General features: G+C 37.7%; 2 protein-coding genes and 1 long non-coding RNA gene across 6 annotated transcripts; all 3 read left to right on the forward strand.

The window, feature by feature from the left end:
• Nucleotides 1–18: 18 nt before the first annotated feature.
• LOC134794782 (uncharacterized) lies at nucleotides 19–24731 on the forward strand. 2 transcript variants are annotated; one of them, XM_063766567.1, is made up of 6 exons: nucleotides 24–110; nucleotides 931–1049; nucleotides 1866–2006; nucleotides 2476–3189; nucleotides 3674–3839; nucleotides 23862–24731. In XM_063766567.1, the coding sequence occupies exons 1-5, from the start codon at nucleotides 47–49 to the stop codon at nucleotides 3794–3796; spliced, it is 1161 nt and encodes a 386-aa protein (XP_063622637.1). In that variant the 5' UTR covers nucleotides 24–46; the 3' UTR covers nucleotides 3797–3839; nucleotides 23862–24731. The 2 variants fall into 2 exon arrangements, with proteins under 2 accessions (XP_063622638.1, XP_063622637.1); XM_063766568.1 differs by lacking the exon at nucleotides 931–1049 and having other exon boundaries at nucleotides 19–110.
• LOC134795036 (uncharacterized) lies at nucleotides 4746–6841 on the forward strand. Of its 3 annotated transcripts, XR_010144767.1 has the most exons (4): nucleotides 5704–6225; nucleotides 6307–6486; nucleotides 6564–6641; nucleotides 6758–6841. It is a non-coding gene; the product is annotated as an uncharacterized LOC134795036 (long non-coding RNA). The 3 variants fall into 3 exon arrangements; XR_010144768.1 differs by adding an exon at nucleotides 4746–4976 and having other exon boundaries at nucleotides 6013–6225; nucleotides 6307–6833; XR_010144769.1 differs by having other exon boundaries at nucleotides 5704–6078; nucleotides 6151–6225; nucleotides 6307–6833.
• On the forward strand, nucleotides 9265–11618 carry LOC134794779 (piggyBac transposable element-derived protein 4-like). Its single transcript, XM_063766565.1, has 2 exons — nucleotides 9265–10459; nucleotides 10491–11618. The coding sequence occupies exon 1, from the start codon at nucleotides 9293–9295 to the stop codon at nucleotides 10415–10417; it is 1125 nt and encodes a 374-aa protein (XP_063622635.1). The 5' UTR covers nucleotides 9265–9292; the 3' UTR covers nucleotides 10418–10459; nucleotides 10491–11618.
• Nucleotides 24732–25219: the final 488 nt, after the last annotated feature.

Raw genomic sequence — 25219 nt, forward strand, 5'->3', positions numbered from 1 at the left:
GTTAAAGATCGATAGTGAAAAACATTTTTAATTATAAATATAAAGGATGGACGACTTAAGTGTGTTTCTGCTCAACTGTGATTTGATACACCTTTATGGATCGCTAAATGGTAAGTTATAATTTCTATTTAGTTCTAACTAGTTACTAGTTAATGCAATAAGTGACTTTGTCGTTCGTAATCGTAGATATTTGTTTCATCCAAATAAACTATTAGAAGTCGTAAGAAAATGTTGATAAAAATCGGGCAAGTGCGAGTCGGACTCGCGCACGAAGGGTTCCGTACCATATTAAAAAAAAAAACAAAAAAAAAAGCAAAAAAAAAAAAACGGTCACCCATCCAAGTACTGACCACTCCCGACGTTGCTTAACTTTGGTCAAAACTCACGTTTGTTGTATGGGAGCCCCATTTAAATCTTTATTTTATTCTGTTTTTAGTATTTGTTGTTATAGCGGCAACAGAAATACATCATCTGTGAAAATTTCAACTGTCTAGCTATCACGGTTCGTGAGATACAGCCTGGTGACAGACGGACGGACGGACGGACGGACGGACGGACGGACGGACGGACGGACGGACGGACGGACGGACGGACGGACGGACAGACAGCGAAGTCTTAGTAATAGGGTCCCGTTTTACCCTTTGGGTACGGAACCCTAAAAAGGATTGTCTTCGGCGGTCAATACTTATGGCGTCGTCTGTATAAAATGGCGTCGGTGTTGTTTTGGTTTTGGTTAAAAATGTATTATTGTACTAAGCAAGCAGTGAATAGTGGTTTAATTTTATTAAAAATAATTATTTTTAGGTATTTTGGATTGCAATTTTTCATTTTTTTTTACACGACTGCAGAATTTAAATGAGTGTATTGAGTAGTGCAGTTGGTTGAATGTGTACATTTATGTAGTACTTATTATTATTTCTATGCTTATAGATCAGGGCGCGGATCTTGATTTTTTGTTAAAAGCAAATGACCATGAACTGTCGACATTGATCCCAGCAATAGCTCAGAAAGGAAAACTGCGCATGGCGTTAGATCGTGAGAGAGAACGCGTGAGCAGCTATATTTTTTTCGTATACCTACTTGATTCAAAATTTAGATGTTTTCATTACTTTCAGTCAATTTTATTGATTATACTTAACATGACCTTAGTTTTAAGGCCGAGCTACACCGGAAGCGTATGATGTGATATTGACACAAGTGTTTTAATACATAATCATATGCAAAGTTGCATATATAGTTTGAATAATCTCAGGTGAATTTTTCGGGCTCGGACCCTAATCTGTTAAACAAAAGATATTGTTTCCTTTATGCAGTGGTTACAATGGTTACTGCTAATAGCCCCGACGTAAGTAACGGGAACAAACCCATTTAAAAAGCAAATTTACCATTCTAATTATAGTTCAAATTCTTGAATCAGCTCATTCGGAGATAACACGTTTTTGCTTTCTCTAAAAACAAGACCAGGGTTAATTGTTCTCTGAACAAGCTGTGCATATGAATTTGAACCTTAATACTATCACGATAGTTGCTTTTTAAACGACATGGTTGCTTTGGCACGTGGCTGTAGACCGCTCTTAAAAGAAACAAAGGCTTTTGTTTAACGGATTAGCACCCGAACTCGAAAAATTCACCTGAGATTATTCAAACTATACTACTTTATCTTTGCTCGTCCATGTGTCAACATAATATTATCTTGTTTTTCTTTGTCTCCTAGTATTTTCTGTTATTTTTTATTTAGTTTCACAGTGCCTTGGTTTTACTGTAATGCTGTGTTACTTATTTGATAAATAAAATAAATAAATAAAATTATGCTAATGGGTATTATGGTTAAATTAATCACTCCTAACTTTATTTTTTCTTTATAGAGAGGAGTTGAAAATGATCAGAGGAATGTAGATGTACAGCAAGTTATAGCTCCAATCAAAAAGCAAGACTCCTTTGTGATTCCATCAAGTAGCCAAAAGTCTAGTTCATCCTCTGTTGCTACAACATCAACTGAATTAGTGGTAATTATAATAATATTTATCTATACTCTGTATTTAAGGATGATCATGTTTTTGTTATGCAGAGGGGGTCAACTCTCTGTTCAATCCCCGGTCAGGGCAAATATTTGTGTGATAAACACAAGTATTAGTTCCCGAGTCTTGGGTGTTTTCTATGTATTTAAGTATATATTTAACTATGTATGTATTTATATCTTCATCTAGTACCAATATTACAAGCTTTGCTTATCAATCAATCAATCAAATAAACATTTATTGATAAAATATGAGTATTCTACATGTCAACTAGAGATGGGCCGAATTGAATAAGATTGTCCCCAAATATTTATTTATTTAAATAAATATATACATTATTTATTTAAATAAATATATACATTATTTATTTAAATAAATATTATGATTGTGCCCAAAAAGTCTAACTATATGACCTGACTTCGAGTTCTTTAGTAACTCATGCTTACTTGATTTTCAGGAATGGGACATCAATTGTGACGATTGTATTGAGTTTATAGATGCAAGCAAACTTATAGGCAATATAACTGCTGGCGTATCTCTAAAACACATTTTAGAAACATCCAGTATAGGGAAACCTCTCCTCAACAAAAAAATATTATCGTTTAGTGAGCGAAAAATATTGACAGCCCTTATTGTTGAGGCAGAGGTAAGGAAACTTAAAAAAAACACTGATCCCATACGAAAAGAAGTCTGGGATACTTGGACATCACAGATTATACAATTTTTCCCAGGGGAAACAAAGGGGGTTTACTATAACCCTTTTCGCCTTGTGGACGGAAGAGTCATACAGGCCAGTGGCTTAATAGTAAACCGGTTAATCACAGTAAGAAGGAAATTGAATGCAGAGAACCGCTGCCGCAGTAGAAGCCGCAACAGCAGTAGTGACAAGAGCAGTGACAGCAGCGGAGACCAAAAGAAGAGGAAAAAATCTGCCGTCAAATCTCCTGCACGGGTTAGACCTTTTCCTGACTCTTTTCAAATAATAAGTACCAGTCAAGAATCTGAAAAAGATACCATGCAGTGGTTGAAGCACTCTTCTTCACCAAGAGAATTGGTAGAAACAAAATGGAACAGCTGTCTACATGAACGCATGGCTGCACTGCAAGAAGGTGACCATGTTAGTTATTTGAGCATCTTCCCAGCACTGCAATGTCCTTGGGGCTATAAATTGGTGAGTCAAAGATAATACTAATCAATCGAGTGTCTTCATGCCAGACTTCATGATATCACCAGGCAGAAGTCATCTCTTTGTGTTAAGTTATTTTTATACCCAACTGCCGAAAGGGGGTTAAGTTTTATAAGCGTATGTATGTATTGTATGTATGTATGTGCCTAAACCATTTAGCGGATTTTAACATATGAAGTGTCATTTGTCTCAGTTTTGCGAGTGATATTCACACCAATATTATAAATGCGAAAGTGTGTCTACCTGTGGCTTGTGGCGGGTGTAGTAGCGGGTACAGCTATTAGGGTATATTATTATGCAGTCGGGTTAATGATTTTCATTTTAAATAGGTACTCATATATACATTAGCAACATTTCTCGTTGTATGATTATGAATGATGATTGATGACTAGCAACATTCTTGGTTTTGTGAAAGAGCTGTTATAAGCTCTACTTAAAGAACAAATGTTTGATTTTTGTTTACTTTCAGCTGGCCAGTGACTTTGACAAAATATACCCTGAAATTGAAGGAAAGTTCGAAGAAAATTTCCCGGTAGTGAAAGGTCGCCTGCTATCACTACTAGATGAGAAGGCTCAACAGCTAACGCGCTGACACTTCCATTCAAACTGTTTTGGATCTTGCATGTAAGTCATAGGTATTATCGTTTTATTCTAAATTAAGCAAATATCCGTAATCAGTGTCTTTATTGCCTCTATATGTAAATACAGTATGGTACATACTAGGGTACTAAAATAAATATTGGTAACCAGGAGGTTAAATAAAGACTCGAGTTTGTAATATTCTTATACTCCCGGAGTTACACAGAATGATTTTCATCGAAGAGAAACGAAATTTTATGCGAAATAGTTCTTAAATACGGTGACATTTCAAACATTCGTCTGCCATATTGTGATTTTTTGACAGGTTAGGCATCTAAGGCCACGATTGAAAACTGTGTAAGGGCCCGGCCACATGTCCACGGTGCGGCGCCGGCCACTGTGCAACGGCGTGGTGCCGGCACCGTGAGACGGCAGACGGTGCCGTGTACGGTGCCGTGCACGGGGCCGTGTACGGCGGTGCCGTTGCACGGTGGCCGGCGCCGCACCGTGGACATGTGGCCGGGCCCTAAGAATGTTATTTTTAACGGCTATTAAATTAATCATATTAAATATTTTTGAACATGACCAAAAAAAATATCTAATTATAAACGTCAGTATTTTAAAAGTAAAACTCATGTATACCTCCTTGGTTCGTATTAAGTATGTATATATAATAGTAGTAGTAGCGACATAATAAAAAAAAAAGCTGTAACTCCCTAGGGAGTTATAACTTTTTTTTTCATAATCCATAACTCCCGCGGGAACAATATACGAGCCCCGATGCATGTTTTCGTCTAGTCAGACCATCCTTTGAGGTTCTCGCGTTTGTACAAAAATGTTTTAGTTTAAAAATCACTAATATCCCCTCGTCAGTGACTAGGCCCGATTTTAACATTTTGCCCACCGCCAGCTTCTGTGGTGAAGCCCGATGTTAACTTCGTTGGCGACGTTACGAATTATGTAATAAAGCAGACAAACGTGCATCTAACTCTTTTACACTCATTGACGTGTATTGCCAGTGAAATAGGACAGACAGTAAGCTTGACCTTGACCAGTGTCCCCAAGTAAAAAACCCGCGAAATCGCCAGTGTTCTTACAAGCGTTGCAACAGGTGGATGTTTTGGCGTTTTAACTGTATTTTTAATAGTACAAGGAAGTTGTGTATTTATTTGGAGCCTTCTGCATATTAAAATGTAAGTACTCATACATATTTCATCCATAGTATATGTGTAGGTTATGTTTATCCAACAGAAACACTAATCAAAATAGCAGCCTAACCTATGCCGTATCATTCATTCAAAATTGTTTTGTCTGTTCCAAATCTTTTTGTCTATTAAATGCGTTGCGTAAACTTCTGTATCGGTTGACAATGTTATTAAGATTTATAACAGCTTGCTACATAGATGAATCTTTAGTGAAATCCTCATTTATCTAAAGAAAACTAGCAACAGGTATATTTGCGGCCCGATTGTGGCCGCCGCACAGATACTGGGCGGCCCGGATCGGACCGCAGAACAGACAGCAACTAGAGTTAGTAAAATGGCCGACCATGCAGTTTGCATAGTATGGATACGCTGAGAGCAGCATATTCAATACATTATTAATTATATTTTTTTGATCCGATTTATTTAACACTTAATAACAAATGTTTCTAAGTCGCTTTTTTATAATTTTACATAATTGTTTAAAAACAGCGGTTCTTAAATTGAATAACTATATTAAAAATCTTAATAGACATATTATGATTTTTAACGGACACTCATTGTTTTTTCATTGGTTTGGTTGTCACCCGCATGGAAATTTTTTGGCACTTTTATGCTTATGTGCACTAAACTAACTGCATGCTATATTTTTGTGTGTTTTTTTAATTTAAGGCCACGAGTCTCAAAAACTCGCGGCAGCAGAGGTGGTGGTCGTGGCCGTGGTCGCCATACTAATAATGATCGTGGCCCTCAAGAAGGTTTGGGCACTCGAGAAGAAGTAGAGACTCGGGGGATTGTGCACGCTAGGGGCAGTACACGTACTAGGGGTGGTGTGCGCACTAGAGGCGGTGTACAGAGAAGGGGCGGTGTACGTACTAGGGGTGGCGCAAATACATCGCACCCGATTTGTCTAGAAAGGTAAATATAATATTACTTAACACAAATAGAGGTAAATAACTATTGCGTAGGTACTATTACAGTCAAAATTTAAATCAGTATTTATTAATTTATGTTTCTCTATTTTTAGCATTTATTGTGGCCCTCTTAAAGACTGGCCAAGTGGCTTGGCCATCGAAGTTCCTTTACGGAAAAAGTAAGTAACTATCTACATTATATTTAATTTAGATGTTTTTTTTTCGTATTTTAAATATTCTTTGTATTTCAGATTTTTTAGGAGGACGACACCGAGTCCCGAACCCGCACGTTCAAGAACTCCCATACTAGTACAGCATGATGAAATGTAAGCTTGTTTTAAATCTACAATAAATGACTAGCAACAGGTAGATCCTATAATCCATATATTGTATTATTTATCCCATAGACTATCTGCAGCTGAAACATTAGCAGCGCTGAGTTCAGCCCCGCCATCGCCTGGTTTAGACCAAGGAGCCATATCCCATATATTATCGGCAGCTGAAACATTAGCAGCTCTGAGTTCAAATCCGCCGTCGCCTCTTTTAGACAAAGAAGCCAGCTGGCCCTCGTTGCCCCGTGATTTTGAGTTAGTATAACAACTAGTACAATTTTCTCGTGCCTACGCAGATAATTATTTCTTGACTAATTTTTGCACTTTTGCAGATTGTTTGATACTGCAGTTGCATCACGAGTCGTTTCACCTGCACTTTCATTAGTTTCAAACGCACCTTCTCCAATAGTGTGAGTATTTTTATTACTTATATAAATTATTTACTTCTATTTTCTTTATTACTTATTATTTTTACAATATTGTGTCCCAGAAAGATTACGTGGTTATATTTTGTTTTTATTTACAGAAATATTGAAGTCGACACGGTTCAGACATCTGCCCTTAGAACAGTGCGCCTTCCCAAACGCAGAGAGGAATCTCCTTCCTATCAGTTAGTATCACTTCATAATTAAAGAATAATATACCCGTGATTCTTTTATGTTAATAATAATAAAAACTATCTTTTCGGATCTCCTGCAGTTTGTCGTGGCCCTCCTCGTCCATTAAAGGACTCAGAAATAGAAAATGTCCTTTTCTATGGCAAGTACCTACTTTAATAATCGCTCATTTCACGTTTAGATAAATAGCTTTGAGTTTGTTATAATGAGCTGACATTATATCCTTTGTCTGGCAGGAAGCGAGGAAGATGATAGTGATGACGAAGAGACTGAGGAGCTGGCGCCTGTTATTGTGCCAAGGGTGGCTCGAATTTACCTTCCGGACGAAGAAGACGAAAGTCCCAGTCAGGCTCAAGCAGATTTGCGTTGGCCACCAATCCGGCCCGTCCAACCAGCCCAGCAAGAAGCTGCGATTCCAATTGAAGCTCCTACTGAAACTCCGACTGAAATCTCACTTTTTATGCCTTCAACAGATGCGATACAAATGGAGCCTATTAATAAATTTGATTTTAAATAGAGACAGATGCCAAACCCTCAGATTCCACCACAATTGAGGAGGGAGCATTTTATACAAAATAAAGGGCCAACTCGGGCATATGTCGATCCATATGATGCATTTGTTGCTATTTGGGATCGCCCAATTATGGAGCATATTGTTAGAGAAACAAATAAATATGCAGAACAGCTTTGCGAGGCAATGATCGTCCAAGGCATTGCCCCGAATAGCCGGATTACAAAGTGGGTGGATACCTCGGTAGATGAGTTATACACCTACTTTGCGATAATACAAGCCACCGGTATTGTAATAAAATCCCGCTTGGAAGAGTATTGGTCAACATCAGCCAATACAGTGCCAGCCACTTGAATAGCCTCACTCACCAAAATTAATATTTCTCATAGTAATATAAAAAGGAGATATATATTAAACATTAAATATGAAATAAAACAAGAAGCCTTGTAATAGTAAATAATATATTTATTGTTATCTAATCAAAGTTTTAAGAAATAACGTCATACAAATAATTGGCCCTTCCACTTGAATAGCCTCACATGCTAAAAGATACTGTTTAGTTATGAAAACTCTTTCGTTTAATATTTTGTATACCTTCCATTATACCTTATTAATTCGAAAATACGATTAGGTAGTGATTCATATAAAGAATGTATGTAATTAACGTCCACAGAATCCCAAACAGTGTAAATAGCTTGAATCAGTTCTTCTTTATTACTAAACTGTCTTCCGTTGTAATAAACTTGCCGAGACAGCCAACCCCAGGCATTTTCCATGATGTTCAGATCAGGGGACAAGGATGGGCAATCTAGAACTTCAATCTGGTTTTCTTCAAACCACTTTGTAACTATGGCTGACGTGTGTATGGGAGCATTATCATGCTGAAAAATTTTTTTTTTCTACCTATTACTTTTCTGATCTTACTTTTTGTTTCTTTTAATAAATTTAAATACTTTTCAGCATTTAGTCTTCCGTCTACCACAATTAAATCAACAGTACCATAGTAAGAAATTGCTCCCCAAACCATCACCGATCCGAGAGTTGAGTGATGACGTGATAGTACTTTCGGTTCTTTCCTTAGGTCATGAAAATAATATTTAAATCCATCTGGACCATCTAGATTAAAGTTTTTCTCATCACTAAAAATCACATTTCGCCACTCGGTTTTCCGGCACATGTACTTTTTAGCAAAAGACAGTCGACCCGCCACATGTTGAACGCGCAAAGGAGGTTTACTCATGTTTTTTTTTCGTTTGAGGTGGGATGATGTTCTAATAATCCGTCGAACTGTAGGGAGAGATGCTCTAGTATTTATATCACTAATAGCTATTTGCCTGGCGGTCTTGGTGGAATTTGAAGCAGAGCGTAAAATAAGTCGACGTTCACGATCCGTAGTGGCAAATTTTGTGCGTCCTTTATACTGGTGGCCGTAATTTTCCTTATTTTTAACATAATTATTAATAACTTTAGGGCTGCGACCTATTTTTTTAGCTATCTCACGATGGGATAATTTTTGAGTTAAATAAAATATAACCTTTTCAATTTCTAAACTTGTAAGTTTTTTACCACGTCCCATAGTCACAAAAACACTGTGTTTATCGCGTTACTGCAGGTACTTAATAGAATGCCTTCTGTATTATCTAATCATAATAAAATAAATTTGAAAGCGAAACTTAAATGCACGGTTTGGACGATTATGTTACACTGAGGCTATTCATGTGGACGACCCGTATTAGCTCTTGCGTCCACGACGTTTCGCGCGCAGACAAGTTCGGACTTGTTAATGTGTCGTTCGATAAACGTCAGAGCGTACAATTCAAATTTAAGATATATTGATAAAAATTATCACGTATAATTATAATACTCACAATATATAGGTGAGGCTATTTAAGTGGTTGGCACTATTTTTATCACCCCTGAATTTTCGGCCGCAATGTCTTATGACCGTTTTTGTCTTCTGAACAAATGCCTACATTTTAATGACAATGCTTTATGTTCGACGGAAAGATTAAACAACAGTGAGGCGAAATTACATAAGTTGCAGCCAATATTGCAGCATCTTAATGACAAATTCACTTCACTGTACATGCTAGGGCAAAACATTGCACTTGATGAAAGTTTGACGATGTGGAAGGGTCGCTTAAATATTAGGCAGCACATCCCAAACAAAGCAGCGACAGTAGGCATCAAGACGTACGAAATATGTGAATCTCAGACGGGATTCCTGTGGCGTTTTGAGGTAGAAGCACGCCAAGCCTCCACGAGCGAAGAAAAAACAAATCCGCTGTCAGGGAAGATACCGACTTTGGTGCTTAGGCTTTTACGAGGATTAGAGCACAAAGGACACACTGTCTGGATGGACAACTTCTACAATTCCCCTACTCTTGCAAGAGAGCTCAAAGTACAGGGGTTCGACTGCGTCGGAACTCTGAGGACTAACCGCCAATATGTACCTGCTGAGTTGACAAATTTACAACTAAAAGACATGGCCGTTGGTCAAGTTTGTGGATGCACCTCTGGGGACGTCGATCTAATTGTGTGGAGGGATAAAAAGCGAATAGCTCTTATATCTACTTACCATGGCTTAACTACAGTGGAGGATGCAGACACAATTAAGCCTGCTTTAATAGCTGACTACAACATTTGCATGGGGGGAGTCGATAAAAAGGACCAAATGCTTGCCATGTACCCCATAGAGAGAAACCGAAATAGAATCTGGTACAAAAAATTTTTTAGAAGACTTTTAAACGCTAGCACATTAAATGCATTCATTTTGCTTAAGGCATTCAAACAATTTACTCATAGGCAATTTAGGCAAACATTGGTGTTACAGTTATTAGAACGCCATAACACTAACAGAAGTCGCAATCGACCTGCTTTACTATCCCAACGGCATGTGCCGCAACACTTTGAGCGACCCGCCGCAGGGTCTAATGACACTAAGCGTCATCTTCGACGCAAATGTGTTGTTTGCTCGAAAAGAACGACAACTTTCTGTGAAGGCTGTAGTGGCAAGGCTCTTTGCGTACCTAAATGCTTTTCTCAGTATCATGAATAACTTGTGCTTATTTATGACATTGTGAGAATTTGGTAGATAATTGTCTGTGGTAATACAAACACAAAAAATGGAGTGTATGTCTCTATAAAATAAATATACTTACTTACTTTATTGCGTAAGAGAACGGTAGACCTATAGAGCATTGTCATTAGTTTTAATTAAGTTAGACGTAAATCGACCTATTGTTGTTCTGTTAATGTTCTCATATTTTTATACTTCGTCGGTGGCTAACAAGCGTACTACCCGCCTGGTGTTATCCAGATTTAGCAAGCTATGTACTACTACAACCTCCCAAAGACTCTCAAGGCTTGTTGCTGTGAAGATTGGCCGTGTTGAAAGCGAGATGAACAAAATGTAACACATAATATTATTATCATTTTTTAGCCATTTTTAATTATAATAATATTTTTAAATTTTTAATAAAAAAAAATTGGGATACTTGTTTGTTGCTTTGCCTGTTTACAAAACTTAATAACAACCAGCCCCTGCTTCTTCTTGTTAGCTCAAGTATTAGCCCCTCGCCAGTACGTTTGTCTGCTTTATTACACAAATTCGTAATGTCGCCAACGAAGTTAACATCGGGCTTCACCACAGAAGCTGGCGGTGGGCAAAATGTTAAAATCGGGCCTCGTCACTGACGAGGGTAAGTAGCTTTTTGACAATTAGTCGTATCCATATTATTCAACGCTGTTGGTTGCTTACAACAGTAGCGTTTTTGTTGGGTTTATAATTAAAATATTTCTATGCTTCTGTTAGAATGTAGTACTTTTATTAACTTTATCTTGTTGTAAGTATATCGAAATTATCGAAACATATCGTTTCTCTCACCAGAACATAATGATTAGTCTGCTATAATAAAATATGTAAAGGTGTTAATTTTGAAAGACTGAAATAGACTTTTTTAAACCATGTACTGGAAAAAATGTACTAAATCTAACAGCTTCGTTTGTCTGTGAAACTGAGCTACTGGATCATTTTTACTGTTTAAAAAAGAAATAATATACAAATAAGAGTCATTCTTTGAATTATAAGCATGTAAAGTACCATCTACTTAAGGTAGTTCTAAAGACATACCCATTATGGTATGTCACTTAAAACTGTTTTTTTGTATTTTTTTTCTATTGCAGGGTATTAAAAAGGCTAATGTTTAGCAATACTTAGTGGTAAAGGCATGTAAATAAAGCTAATTTGAATAATTATACTTGTCTATTTAATTTAAAACACTAAAAATACCCGTTAAGAATTTGATGTCTTTGGTTTGCTCGTCCTTGTGAACCACAAGGAATAGATTAACTGTATGATGATGATTATTATTAGATAGCAAAACTAATAAAGATACAGTTTTCTGCTAAACAGCCACCCGCAAAACAATAATCACGATAGAAATTACAGTTTAGTAGCAGTAGGTGACCTGACGTTCCTTATCTGTGACAAGGCCCGATTCGGGATCCACAGACAACGACTTTTCGCCATTTTTGTCGCCACTGACGAGGGGATATTTAATGTTTATACTAATGTAAGTAGTATAATTTTAAATGGTACCTAATATTCTCAAATAACTAAATCCAAATATAAGAAATACCGTTTGTACTGAAAGAAAAAAAAACGACTTTTATTTGACGGGTAGGAATATAACAGATGTGAAAAGGGCTATTACTAAGGAAAGCAACACGGCTCTGCCAATGTACTGACAATTTTATTTCGAGCCCATGCATGCGGTTGTGCTGTAGGAGAGGACAATATGATTTGGACAACGTTTATAAAAAGTAGAATTTTTCAGTAATAAAGGTGTCATGCAATTTTATCATACGATCAAAATAAACTAGATTAAACATTACTATTATGGTTCCCATTACTGTGTCATTTTATGTTCATCATGATATTTGAACTTTTTGAGCAAGTGTGATGAAATAGTTATTTACGATACAAGTGCGGAAAAGAGGAAATTAGAACCGAGGGGCGATAAATTAAAACACGACCGAAGGGAGTGTTTTAAATCGACACGAGTTGCGAATGGGGTTGGCAACTGTCAAAAGTTTGCGTAGATGGCGCCATCATAGCTTGCTCCTAGTTGAAGCGTTTTTGTATGAAGAAAAAGCGAATTAATTTATTTTAATTATGCCGAGGGCGTGTGAAGTGATGCATTGTAAAGAAATTGGTGCGCATAAATTTCCTGATGACGCTCGTTTAAGAAAGTTATGGCTAAAAGCTATTAGACGACCTAATTTCAAACCCGAAAAGGGTTTGAGGTTATGCTGCAATCATTTTTCAGACACAGACTACTCGAAATCATCGTTTTTCACAGGTAAAATCGATAAATTAGAATAGAATAGAATAATTGTGTTGTTTTGACTCAATTTATTGCTAATAGTTTGTATGGCCTGTTTCAGGAGTCGAACATCAAAAGCGATGTTTGAAAAAAAATGCAGTTCCATCAATATTTCCATGGACAAAACCACTTTCAAAATGTGCTCAAGCTCGAGAAGAGCTGTTAAAAGCTCGAAATATTAAAAAGGCGCTTTTTCAAACTTCCCAATCGCCTACACAAGATAACTATCATTCTCATATAGATGTTGAAAACACTCTTGATCATGACGCGAGTGTACCTGATATGGCTGTCGAAATATATACCAAAGAACAATTAGAAGCAGAAACTAAAGAATGTACAAAACATAAACAAACAATGAATGAAGTTTTAACCACTGCGACTCAGACCAGTTCCTTAATGAGGCTATTTTCAACTGAATTTCTATTAGATGATGATGATTCTGTAAAATTCTATACGGGTTTGGAGACAACTCAAAAATTTTACCTGGTGCTAAGCACTTTGTTGCCCATGGCACATAATCTAAAATATCGTTGGAGTCAGGTTCTTGGCTTGTCGGTCGAGGATCAATTTCTAATATTATTAATTAAGCTCCGACAAAACAAAACTGATTTTGAAATATCAAAATTATTTAATATAAGCAAAACTGAAGTCTCCAATATCATAGTCACATGGATTAATTTTGTCTATGATTTGTGGTCATTAATAGATATTTGGCCTGATCGTGACTTAGTAGATTTTTACATGGCAAAATTATTTAAAGAGCAAAATAGTAGAACAAGAGTGATTATAGATGCAACTGAAATACCAATCGATAAACCAATCCATGTAACAGCACAGAGAGCCACATACAGCTCATATAAAAACACCAATACCATTAAATTTGTAGTTGGTGCTACTCCAGGTGGGCGTTATGAGTTATTGCTCGCAAGGATATGCTGGAGCAACAAGCGATAGGCAAATGATTGAACGCAGCTCATTATTGAAAATATGTGATGAAGGAGACAGCATCATGGCAGACAGGGGGTTCAATGTTCAAGACCTGTTTGCCTCTAAAAATGTAGCAGTAAATATACTGTTTTTTTAAAAGGGAAATCACAGTTGCCTGGATTAATATTAAAAAGGGACCAAAAACTTGCAAGTCAGAGGGTCCATATAGAAAGACTAATTGGACTTACAAAAACATACAAAATTTTACAGGCCCCTATAATTTCGTTTTATGTTCCATTAGTTTCCAAAATATTTTTTATATGTTTAATGTTATGTAACTTCAGAGAAAGGATTGTAAATAAAATTAAATAGGTAGTTTTATTATATGGTTTATTTAATTTTCCCACTTAACTACTTTTACAACAAATGCTGAAAGATATGTGAATGTGAATAATACCAATACCCTAATGCCTATAGTATACATTAAATGACATTTGCTAAAGGTATGTATAGTCAGCCAAGAAAGCGGTCTACCACTTTTCGACTATCATCTGATTGATAGAGTCAAAAAGTGGTAGACCACTTTCTTGGCTGCCCGTACATAAGTTAATTACATGATATCTACTATTCGTAAGTCTGTGTGAAAGAGAAGTTGTGGCAAACAGCTATTCAGAACAATATTCCTCTTTTAATTTGATTTTTAATGTCAGCTGTGGGTTGTTTATGTAGTATATTCAGGATTAGGCCTACCTTGCTTTCTTTGTAATTAAATCATAATCATAATATAGACTCTGCTTTAAAATTTCTGGTTTGAAATAGTTATTGAAGAAATAATCTAATTTTTCCATCATATCTTTTATGAAATTCTCATCTCTTGAAATGAATATTACCTGCATATCCTTCTAAGTGTATACAATCAAGTTGCAATACTTTCTGTTTGTACAGTAGAGCTGCCCTTGTATTTGGAAATAATAAGGGCAAGTTTTTTTTAAGGTCAGTTTACCATTTTCATATTGCAAATATGGCACAGTTGCTGTTGTGATCAAGTATTCTCTACTTGAATATGGGCATTTCACTTCAATCACTGTCTCATCTCCCAGTAATAAGCCATCAGGTGTAGCAGCTAAATATGGCATTTCTATACTAATAAACAATCTACACGCTTGCACATTCAAATCATACAATGAAGAATATTGTTCAATGGCTATAGGTTCATTTAAAATCCCATGAGTAGTCGCTCGGGCAGAAAATTATTTTTGATTCAAAAGCTGCCGACTGAAACTTGCTTTGGATGAATCTTTTAAGTTGCAAATTGTGTGGAATTTACTGGCGGTAAGTCTGTATTTTCTCTCTTCATGCCACATAAAACATTTCTTTTGTTCTTTGGTTAATTCTTGAATTTTGGCAATCTCATTTTGAGTTATCTCTGTTAGTTTTAATTTTTTTAACATTTCTCTCTCCGGATCAAACGATGTGTATGCATGGTCAAACAATAAAGCGTACGGATTTGCTGGCGCATATAGTTGTTTTAATGGCATATTAGAATTTGGAAAATTTAATATCAGATTTCTTATTTTATTGTTGTAATTTTCTTTATTAATGCTTTGTGTGGGGTAAGGTGTAATTGGCTTACATGCTCTCTTTTTAGGCAGTTTCTGTGCAACTATAGGTGATGCTGTATACATTTTTTTTGGTACATGAAATTACTGTAGTTTTTGTGTACCTACACACTTGATGAAGTAATATTATATTTTTTGATACCATATGCCAAGAAGCAAAACAGCCACATGTTTGCATTTGGCCTCCGTGTCACTACCCGCAGGACATTCGCAATGGGACTCCTCTGGACTTCCATATTTGTGCAGCTTAATATCTACTTCATATTGTAATGATTTCATGGTCTTCTTACAATAACCTTTAACATAGGTGAAGTCTCCAATATTTGAGGCTCTGGCCAGGGTTAAGTAGCGGGACTCGTACATAGATTTAGCTTTGTCTAATTTTTTGTTGGCAAAAGCAAAATACTGTCTGATCTGTAAATTTGTCAGTGATGGTAACGGTGTACTGCTATTGATATCCCGGTAAGTTTCTGGGTTGGGTAGTACCATGGTAGAATCTTCATTATTTTGGTCTTCCAGGTAACCAAAATTTAAATTTCGGTCATAATATTCCAACCTAGAAATGTAAGAAAATGAGATTAAGTCACCTTTGATCATTTGTTATCATGTGAAAGTCTGAAAGTAACGCTACGATTTTGCCCCGAAATATAAATTCGTAGCCCAATTAAAACACAAATGATTATGACAATGATATTCATATTGTAATGATTTCATGGTCTTCTTACAATCACCTTTAACATAGGTGAAGTCTCCAATATTTGAGGCTCTGGCCAGGGTTAAGTAGCAGCACTTGTACATAGATTTAGCTTTGTCAAATTTTTTGTCGGCAAAAGCAAAATACTGTCCGATCTGTAAATTTGTCAGTGATGGTAACGGTGTACTGCTATTGATATCCCGATAAGTTTCTGGGTTGGGTAGGACCATGGTAGAATCTTCATTATTTTGGTCTTCCAGGTAACCAAAATTTAAATTTCGGTCATAATATTCCAACCTAGAAATGTAAGAAAATGAGATTAAGTCACCTTTGATCATTTGTTATCATGTGAAAGTCTGAAAGTAACGCTACGATTTTGCCCCGAAATATAAATTCGTAGCCCAATTAAAACACAAATGATTATGACAATGATATTCATATTGTAATGATTTCATGGTCTTCTTACAATCACCTTTAACATAGGTGAAGTCTCCAATATTTGAGGCTCTGGCCAGGGTTAAGTAGCAGCACTTGTACATAGATTTAGCTTTGTCAAATTTTTTGTCGGCAAAAGCAAAATACTGTCCGATCTGTAAATTTGTCAGTGATGGTAACGGTGTACTGCTATTGATATCCCGATAAGTTTCTGGGTTGGGTAGGACCATGGTAGAATCTTCATTATTTTGGTCTTCCAGGTAACCAAAATTTAAATTTCGGTCATAATATTCCAACCTAGAAATGTAAGAAAATGAAATTAAGTCACCTTTGATCATTTGCTATCATGTGAAAGTCTGAAAGTAACGCTACGATTTTGCCCCGAAATATAAATTCGTAGCCCAATTAAAACACAAAGGATTATGACAATGATACCGGGGAGTAATTTATAATGATAATATCCCATTGTAAGTGGTTTTGGATGAAAAAATACTTAAATTTTTAATTTGAGGTTATACCTTTCAATTAGCTCCGATTTTCTTCCTCGCAAAGAGGCACCTCTTCTTTTTAACTCTTCTTTTAATTCCACCACTCGCCAATTGGAATACATGATGACTAAACACATTATTAATTTGTTTCACTAAATAAATCAATGAAACAAATTAACAACAAACACGAACTACATCTGACGCGGGCAAGCTATGATGGCGCCATCTGTCCAATACTTCGACCGGCCAACCCCATTACCTACACCTGCATGATATTTGATCTTTTTGAGCAAGTGTGATGAAATAGTTATTTACGATACAAGTGCGGAATACAGGAAATTAGAACCGAGTGGCGATAAATTAAACACGAGTTGCGAATTACCTATTCGCACGTGTAACGTACAACGTTTTACAGTACATATGGTCCTTTAACACATTCAACACCAAGAACCCGACTGTCGGGTACACTGTTCGTAGCGACTACGCGCTACATACGACGAAACCGTGGCTACGCGCTACGAGCGTAACCCGTAGCACTTAGTGGTATTGAATGTGTTAAAATAGGACCATATGTACTGTAAATAGTTATTTACGATACACGTGCGGAAAAGAGGAAATTCAAAACGAGTGGCGGTAGTTAAGAGCGCTCTTACAAGAAAAGTCGAAATAATGCAAAATTGATGATACTAGTCGACGAAATTCAGGACTTTGCGCTCATTATTAGAAACAATGAGTACTTGTTCCAGTAAAAGCGTCTTCTTATCTTTATAAATGTCGTTGTAAATATTAGAAAAAGGACTTATTAAATTAGTAATGATTTTTTTTCTGATGGTCGTTTCCGAAAAACCCCGTGAAGCACTGAATGGCGAGCTCTTATTTGGAAATGTTGAGAATTTTACTCTGCTAAACCTGGCTATTTTGTATTACTAATACCCTGTACTTTAGGCATATCAAACTATATTTTTCCTACATACCTTTGAGAAAGAGAAAATCAAAGTAAAACGAACTCGATTTTCTCTCCGAAACAAGTGTCAATTCCTACGAAAATCTACTTAATATCGAAGTCATTTTCATACTCAAGCAATCTGCAACGTTTGCTTATACTGTTGGTATACATTAGTGTTTATGAAATTCTACTATAATTTTTTGGCAATTTTTTGAAAACTACTCTATATTACCGATGACGCGCGCTGCGCCAGCTCAGTGCCGCGGCAGAGCTTGTAGAGGCAGGACGTGTGTCGGTCGGCTCCGCACATTTTCAACGGCGACGACGAGGTTTTTTATCATTGTGTGCGGCGGGCGCCGTGTAAAACGCTATACTGTGTGCGTGTAAACCGCAACGAGAGACTTTGATCCTAGCACCGTTTTTATAGTATAATAATTTATAATGGTACAGTTTAATAAACTACCGGACAGGATTAAAAATATTTGAAACGACCTGACATTCTATATGTATTTATTTGACTCAAGATAGTACTCAGGGTCTGATGATGGAGCTGGAAGGTGGGCACCGGTACCAATCAACCATGCAACTAAACCACTTTGTGTTTAGGCTCGTTTTATTCATCTCAACAAGATCTTTGACACAAGATAGTACTCAGGGTCTGATGATGGAGCCGGAAGGTGGTCACCGGTACCAATCAACCATGCAACTAAACCACTTCGTGTTTGGGCTCGTTTGATTCGGCTCAACAAGATCTTTGACTTAAGATAGTACTCAGGGTCTGATGATGGAGCCGGAAGGTGGTCACCAGTACCAATCAACCATGCAACTAAACCACTTCGTGTTTGGGCTCGTATGATTCGTCTCAACAAGATCTTTGGCACAAGATAATACTCAGGGTCTGATGATGGAGCCGGAAGGTGGTCACCGGTACCAATCAACCATGCAACTAAACCACTTCGTGTTTAGGCTCGTTTGATTCGTCTCAACAAGATCTTTGACACAAGATAGTACTCAGGGTCTGATGATGGAGCCGGCAGGTGGTCACCGGTACCAATCAACCATGCCACTAAACCACTTCGTGTTTAGGCTCGTTTTATTCGTTTCTATAAGATCTTTGACACAAGATAGTACTCAGGGTCTGATGTTGGAGCCGGAAGGTGGTCACCGGTACCAATCAACCATGCAACTAAACCACTTCGTGTTTAGGCTCGTTTGATTCGTCTCAACAAGACCTTGGACACAAGATAGTACTCAGGATCTGATGATGGAGCTGGAAGGTGGCCACGGGTACCAGTCTACCATGTAACTGAACCACTTCGTGTTTGGGCTCGTTTGATTTGTCGCAACAAGATCTTTGACACAAGGTAGTACTGAGGGTCTGATGATGGATCCGGAAGGTGGTGACCGGTACCAATCAACCATGCAACTAAACCACTTCGTGTTTGGGCTCGTTTGATTCGGCTCAACAAGATCTTTGACTTAAGATAGTACTCAGGGTCTGATGATGGAGCCGGAAGGTGGTCACCAGTACCAATCAACAATGCAACTAAACCACTTCGTGTTTAGGCTCGTTTTATTCGTCTCAACAAGATCTTTGACTTAAGATAGTACTCAGGGTCTGATGATGGAGCCGGAAGGTGGTCACCGGTACCAATCAACCATGCAACTAAACCACTTCGTGTTTGGGCTCGTTTGATTCGTCGCAACAAGATCTTTGACACAAGTTAGTACTCAGGGTCTGATGATGGAGCTGGACTGTGGCCACGGGTACCAGTCTACCATGTAACTGAACCACTTCGTGTTTGGGCTCGTTTGATTTGTCGCAACAAGATCTTTGACACAAGGTAGTACTGAGGGTCTGATGATGGATCCGGAAGGTGGTCACCGGTACCAATCAACCATGCAACTAAACCACTTCGTGTTTGGCTTCGTTCGATTCGTCGCAACAAGATCTTTGACACAAGTTAGTACTCAGGGTCTGATGATGGAGCTGGACTGTGGCCACGGGTACCAGTCTACCATGTAACTGAACCACTTCGTGTTTGGGCTCATTTGATTCGTCGCAATAAGATGTTTGACACAAGATACTACTCAGGGTCTGATGATGGAGCTGATGATGATAGACAGGTACCCGTCGCCACCTTCGCGCTCCAACATCAGACCCTGAGTACTATCTTGTGTCAAAGATCTTGTTGAAACGAATAAAACGAGCCTAAACACGAAGTGGTTTAGTTGCATGGTTGATTGGTACCGGTGACCACCTTCCAGCTCCATCATCAGACTCTGAGTATCACTTAGTGTCAAAGATCTTGTTGAGACGAATCAAACGATCCTAAACACGATGTGGTTTAGTTGCATGGTTGATTGGTAATGGTACCTTCCAGCTCCATCATCAGAGCCTGAGTACTGTCTTGTGTCAAAGATCTTGTTGAGACGAATCAAACGAGCCCAAACACGAAGTTGTTTAGTTACATGATAGACTGGTACCCGTGGCCACCTTCCAGCTCCATCATCAGACCCTGTGTATCTTCAGTGTCAAAGATCTTGTTGAGACGAATCAAACGAGCCTAATCATGTTACTACATGGTTGATTGGTATCCGTGACCACCTTAATCATCATCAGATCCTCAGTACCAGTTCGTTTTTAAACCCTCGTTGATACAAACTTTACAACCTATAGGTACCAAATGCAATGACGAAACATGTAAATAAGCGAGTAGGTACCTATAATTTCTTTCGAGTAATATACCTTCATAAGTACAAGTATGGGGCTATTCATAAATTACGTCGTTTCAAATGGGAGGAGTGGGGGGGGGGTCTGGACATCGGATGATGGTAACATGACGTAGGAGGAAACAGATTCATCCGAAGCTTGATTTTTGGATGATTTGAGGGGTGGGGGGGGGGGTCAAAAATCGTCAAAAATAGATGACGTAATTTATGAACAGCCCCTATGTACATTTGCACTGCATTTAGTATTTTCGTACTTACCAAATAACAGTTTTAGAACTTTAAAAGTTAAGTACAGTTAGTGTTGTTATGGTTGATTTCAATATGCTTCGCGAAGGATCAAGAATGTTTAATCCATCATTGTAGTGCGAGCGTGGTAGAAGGGATCGGCGTACTGAGCTCGCACGGCCTGCCGCAGCGCGTAAAATACCTAAACTCGCTCAACGCCGAAATGTAATAGCGCTCTTAAAAACACGACCGAAGGGAGTATTTTAAATCGACACGAGTTGCAAATTACCTATTCGCACGTGTATCGTACAACGTTTTACAGTACATATGGCCCTTTAAACTTTTTGACATAGGCACGAAAAATGCTATTTTACGCACTAGTGCGGGAATATAGGACCATATGTACTGTAAATAGTTATTTACGATACTATACGCACGTGTATCGTACAACGTTTTACAGTACATATGGCCCTTTAAACTTTTGACATACGCACGAAAAGTGCTATTTTACGCACTAGTGCGGGAAAATAGGACCATATGTACTGTAAATAATTACCGTACATCCCACCCATCCCCATTTTACTGGGTCCTATTTTCCCGTAAAATAGCACTTTTCGTGCGTATGTCAAAAGTTTAAAGGGCCATATATGTACTGTAAAACGTTGTGCGATACACGTGCGAATAGGTAATTCGAAACGAGTGGCGATAAATTAAAACTCGACCGACCGGTAATCGACACAAGTTCCTCTTTTCCGCACTTGTATCGTAAATAACTATTATTATTCTTTATTATTATTCTTTATTCAAACACTATGTATAAGTTTACAGCTCAAGCCAAGGCACTTATACTGTTAATTAGGTACATATATGTTGTCAGTATCAGTCAGTATCATAAAATTAGTAGGTACACTTATTGTATTACACACTTATCTTTATAATTGAACATACATATTATGTATTACTAAGTTACATAGAGATAAAAAAAAGAATCTGATATTAAATAACATAGGTAGAGTTTAAAAAAATCCTGATACTACGTTGTAGGGACGGCCACTTGTCTGCGAATATGTCTGCGTTTTGGACTGTAGCTATGAAGTTATTTAGTAATTCTATTGCTCGGTACGTGGGTGCGTTTGAACCGTGATAGGTGCGAACATTTGGATATGCAAAAAGGTTTCTGGCTCTACGTGCGCTACGCCCTACTGCAGCTATGTAGTTGTCTGGGGTAAAAATACGCATACGCTCCAGAACGGATGGGTTGTCAATACGATTTCTTAAAAGCAGACAATAGTGTAAGGCAAGCGTTTGCTTACGCCTTAGCTCGAGAGACTCTAACCCTACCATTCCCAATACAAAGGATGACGGAAATAAGTATGGGTAGTATCCGTAATACCTTTTGTAAAGATGTCTAGCAAATTTACGTTGGACGCGCTCGACCATTATGGTATATTTTGCTTCCCGAGGGTCCCATGCGATAGAATTGTACTCAAGCTTGCTGCGAACATAGGCATTATAAATAATTATTGCGATTTTAGGGTCACGAAATTCAGAAGTCGTTCTAATAATGAACCCTAAAATTTTGTAGGCACTTTTGCAAATATTTATAATGTGTGAGTGCATGTTTAGCTTAGTGTCGAGTGTTAACCCTAGATCCTTTATTTCTGTTACTCGGTCAAGGGGAATGTTAGTAAGAGTATATGTCTGGAGGATATAATCTACAGACCGGCTAAAACTTATTACTTTGCACTTAGATTCATTTAGGTACAAGCGGTTTGTTTTACTCCAGCTGTCAACCATGTTGATTGTTTGTTGGAGTACCGTACAGTCGGATGGATTTACGACCGGTTGAATTATTTTAAGATCATCCGCATAAAATAGTGATTCCGCGCCAGATATATTACTTGGCAGATCATTGACCATGATTAAGAAAAGAGTAGGCCCCAGAGTGCTACCTTGACTAACCCCGGAACGAGTGTAATACCTTTCAGATTGGTAAGAATTTAATTGGACATATTGTGTGCGATTCCTGAGGTAGTCAGAGAAGAAAACAAGAAGTTGAGGGGTGAAACCTAAGGCTGACAGTTTGCATAGGAGAGTATCGTTGTCAACTAAGTCGAAAGCTTTCTTGAAGTCGAAATAAACAACATCAACTTGTCGTGCAGTATCCATTTGGCGCAAAACGCTATCAAAGAAGCAAATGTGGTTGGTAGTAGTGGATCGAGAAGCGCGGAATCCATGTTGACAATCTACTAATTTACGATTTATCTGATTAAGTAAGCAGTGGTTTAGAATGGTCTCAAACACTTTTCCAAACACGGACAATACAGCAATGGGCCTGAAGTTTGTGATATCGGAGGACTTACTTATCTTAGGAATTGGGGTCACTCTTGAGACCTTCCATTGGGATGGATATACGCCCAGCTTGAGTGATAGGTTGTATATGTGAAGTAACGAGTGTTCTAACAAGCATACACAGTCCTTGACTAGAAACGGGGGTATACCATCAGGCCCAGCTGACGACTTAGGTTTGAGTTTCCGAATAGCGGCTCTGATTTCTGAAATACTGATAGTTGGGATAGCAATCATAGATTCATTGTTGTTACCAGCCTCCAGTTCCGCTTTTTTGGGATCTAGTTGCGGAGCTTCAGGCTGGAATACGGAGCTGAAGAAGGACGCAAAAGCATCGACTGCTTCTTGATCAACGACTGTTTTACCTTTATATATGTATTCAGATATTATGTTTCTATTCTGTTGTTTACTTTTTACATATTTCCAAAATTCTTGAGGGTTTTTACTTATATTACATTCAATATCATGAAGATATTTTTTATAAGATTTGTTAATTAACTCCTTTACGAGAGACCTGTAGTATTTAAACATTTCGAGGTTAAATTGTAGGCCTAATGATTTAAATTTGCTGGATTTTTTAACGCCAGCTGGAAGTGCAGTACTGTAGATAGAGGAGATGACAAATTTTACTCAAAAGAAAGTTTAAGTAACTGTTAACTATTACTAAAGTAAGTATTAATTATTTTTGCAGCGGGAGAGGAACAGGCAAACATAGCTACTTTTCTATCCGTTCCTCTATTACTGAAGCAAATGCACACTGTTCGCGTAAAGGGAACCAGAAGACCGTGGAATCCTTCTAGATTGGAAGTGAGCAAGGCGTTTTTAAGCTTGGTGCCATCTACATCGGACATTCAAAGCCATCACTTCTGTGAACGGAAGGCCACATTGCAGGAAAAAAAATTGCCTGTTCTTCCATATTTGGTTGCTGTCGGGGCTTGCTAGCAGGATGTTACGCAGTACGATTTATTAATCTCTGAAGACATCAGGTACACATTTCCCAGCATTTGTGAAGCTGTTTCAAATACTTTTAAAATTCTATGGGCATTAGACTTACCATATTCAAAAGATTGTGCCCCAGTCTGGATGTTTATTCAAAGAAGTATATATGTAATGAAGAGCAAGTTTGACATTGACGGCACTCCTATGCTAGATTTGCTTGCTTCTGTTCCTAACAGGCACGATGGTGCTGTGTGCAATATGTAAAAGGTCTTTTGTCCAAATGAAGCAATTTCAAACCCATTTTACATTTTATCATCCAGGTAAATGTTATATTTGTCCAAACATGGGTTGTGGGAGAACTTATCAATTCTACAATTCATTTAGGCGTCATTATTTGAAAGAACATTCAGATTCTTCTATGTCAGAAGAGGCCTTAAGTGTACAGGACTTTGCCATTGAACAAGAGACCTCTCCCGTGAATAATGATCCATTACATAATGTATGTAGCGCAACCGAGTTGCAAATTAAAGAAAATAATAGTACCATACAGAGTAATAGCAAACAAAACACACCGCCACTAAGCAACGCTTTAGGTCAACTTTTCTCATCCCTAATAAATTCATAGGAATAGCCCTCATTATGTAAACAGTTTTGTTCATGTAGTGTTAATATACTGTTTGTTGTTGTTTCTATTTAAATGATATGTAACTACAGTTGAGGCCCTAAGCGCCACCTGCACCATTACACTAACCCGTCAGGATTAACTGGTTTAACCTGGAGTTACCATGGTTGTCAGTACAAATTGACACTGGGTTAACTGTTTAACCGCTTAACGTCGGGTTAGTGGGATGGTGCAAGTGGCCGTAGTGGTTGTCTTAGGAAACACCTTGCATGTAGTAGTGACCTGGGGCCCGTTTCTCAAAAGCTTGTAACTTGTAATACAAGCGGAAGTCACTTTTTGACAGCTTTTGTTAGAAAGGGACTTCCACTTGTATTACAAGTTACAAGCTTTTGAGAAATGGGCCCCTGATGTATGAATAGCATTTTCACAATTTACAGTAAGGTACAAAACTGCACGGGGTCACGTTATACTGTTGTTGATCAATAGCTGTACTTAG

The sequence above is a fragment of the Cydia splendana genome, chromosome 11, assembly GCF_910591565.1.
Source record: "Cydia splendana chromosome 11, ilCydSple1.2, whole genome shotgun sequence".
In the NCBI taxonomy this organism is placed as follows: Eukaryota; Metazoa; Arthropoda; class Insecta; order Lepidoptera; family Tortricidae; genus Cydia; species Cydia splendana.

What these genes read in the sequence shown, in the direction of transcription:
- LOC134794782 (XM_063766567.1), top strand. Translation starts at nt 47, where the DNA reads ATGGACGACTTAAGTGTGTTTCTGCTCAACTGTGATTTGATACACCTT. An exon ending in TAGATCGTGAGAGAGAACGC is followed by an intron (nt 1,050 to 1,865) that starts GTGAGCAGCTAT and finishes TTTTCTTTATAG; the next exon opens with AGAGGAGTTGAAAATGATCA. An exon ending in GTCCTTGGGGCTATAAATTG is followed by an intron (nt 3,190 to 3,673) that starts GTGAGTCAAAGA and finishes GTTTACTTTCAG; the next exon opens with CTGGCCAGTGACTTTGACAA.
- LOC134794779 (XM_063766565.1), top strand. Translation starts at nt 9,293, where the DNA reads ATGTCTTATGACCGTTTTTGTCTTCTGAACAAATGCCTACATTTTAAT.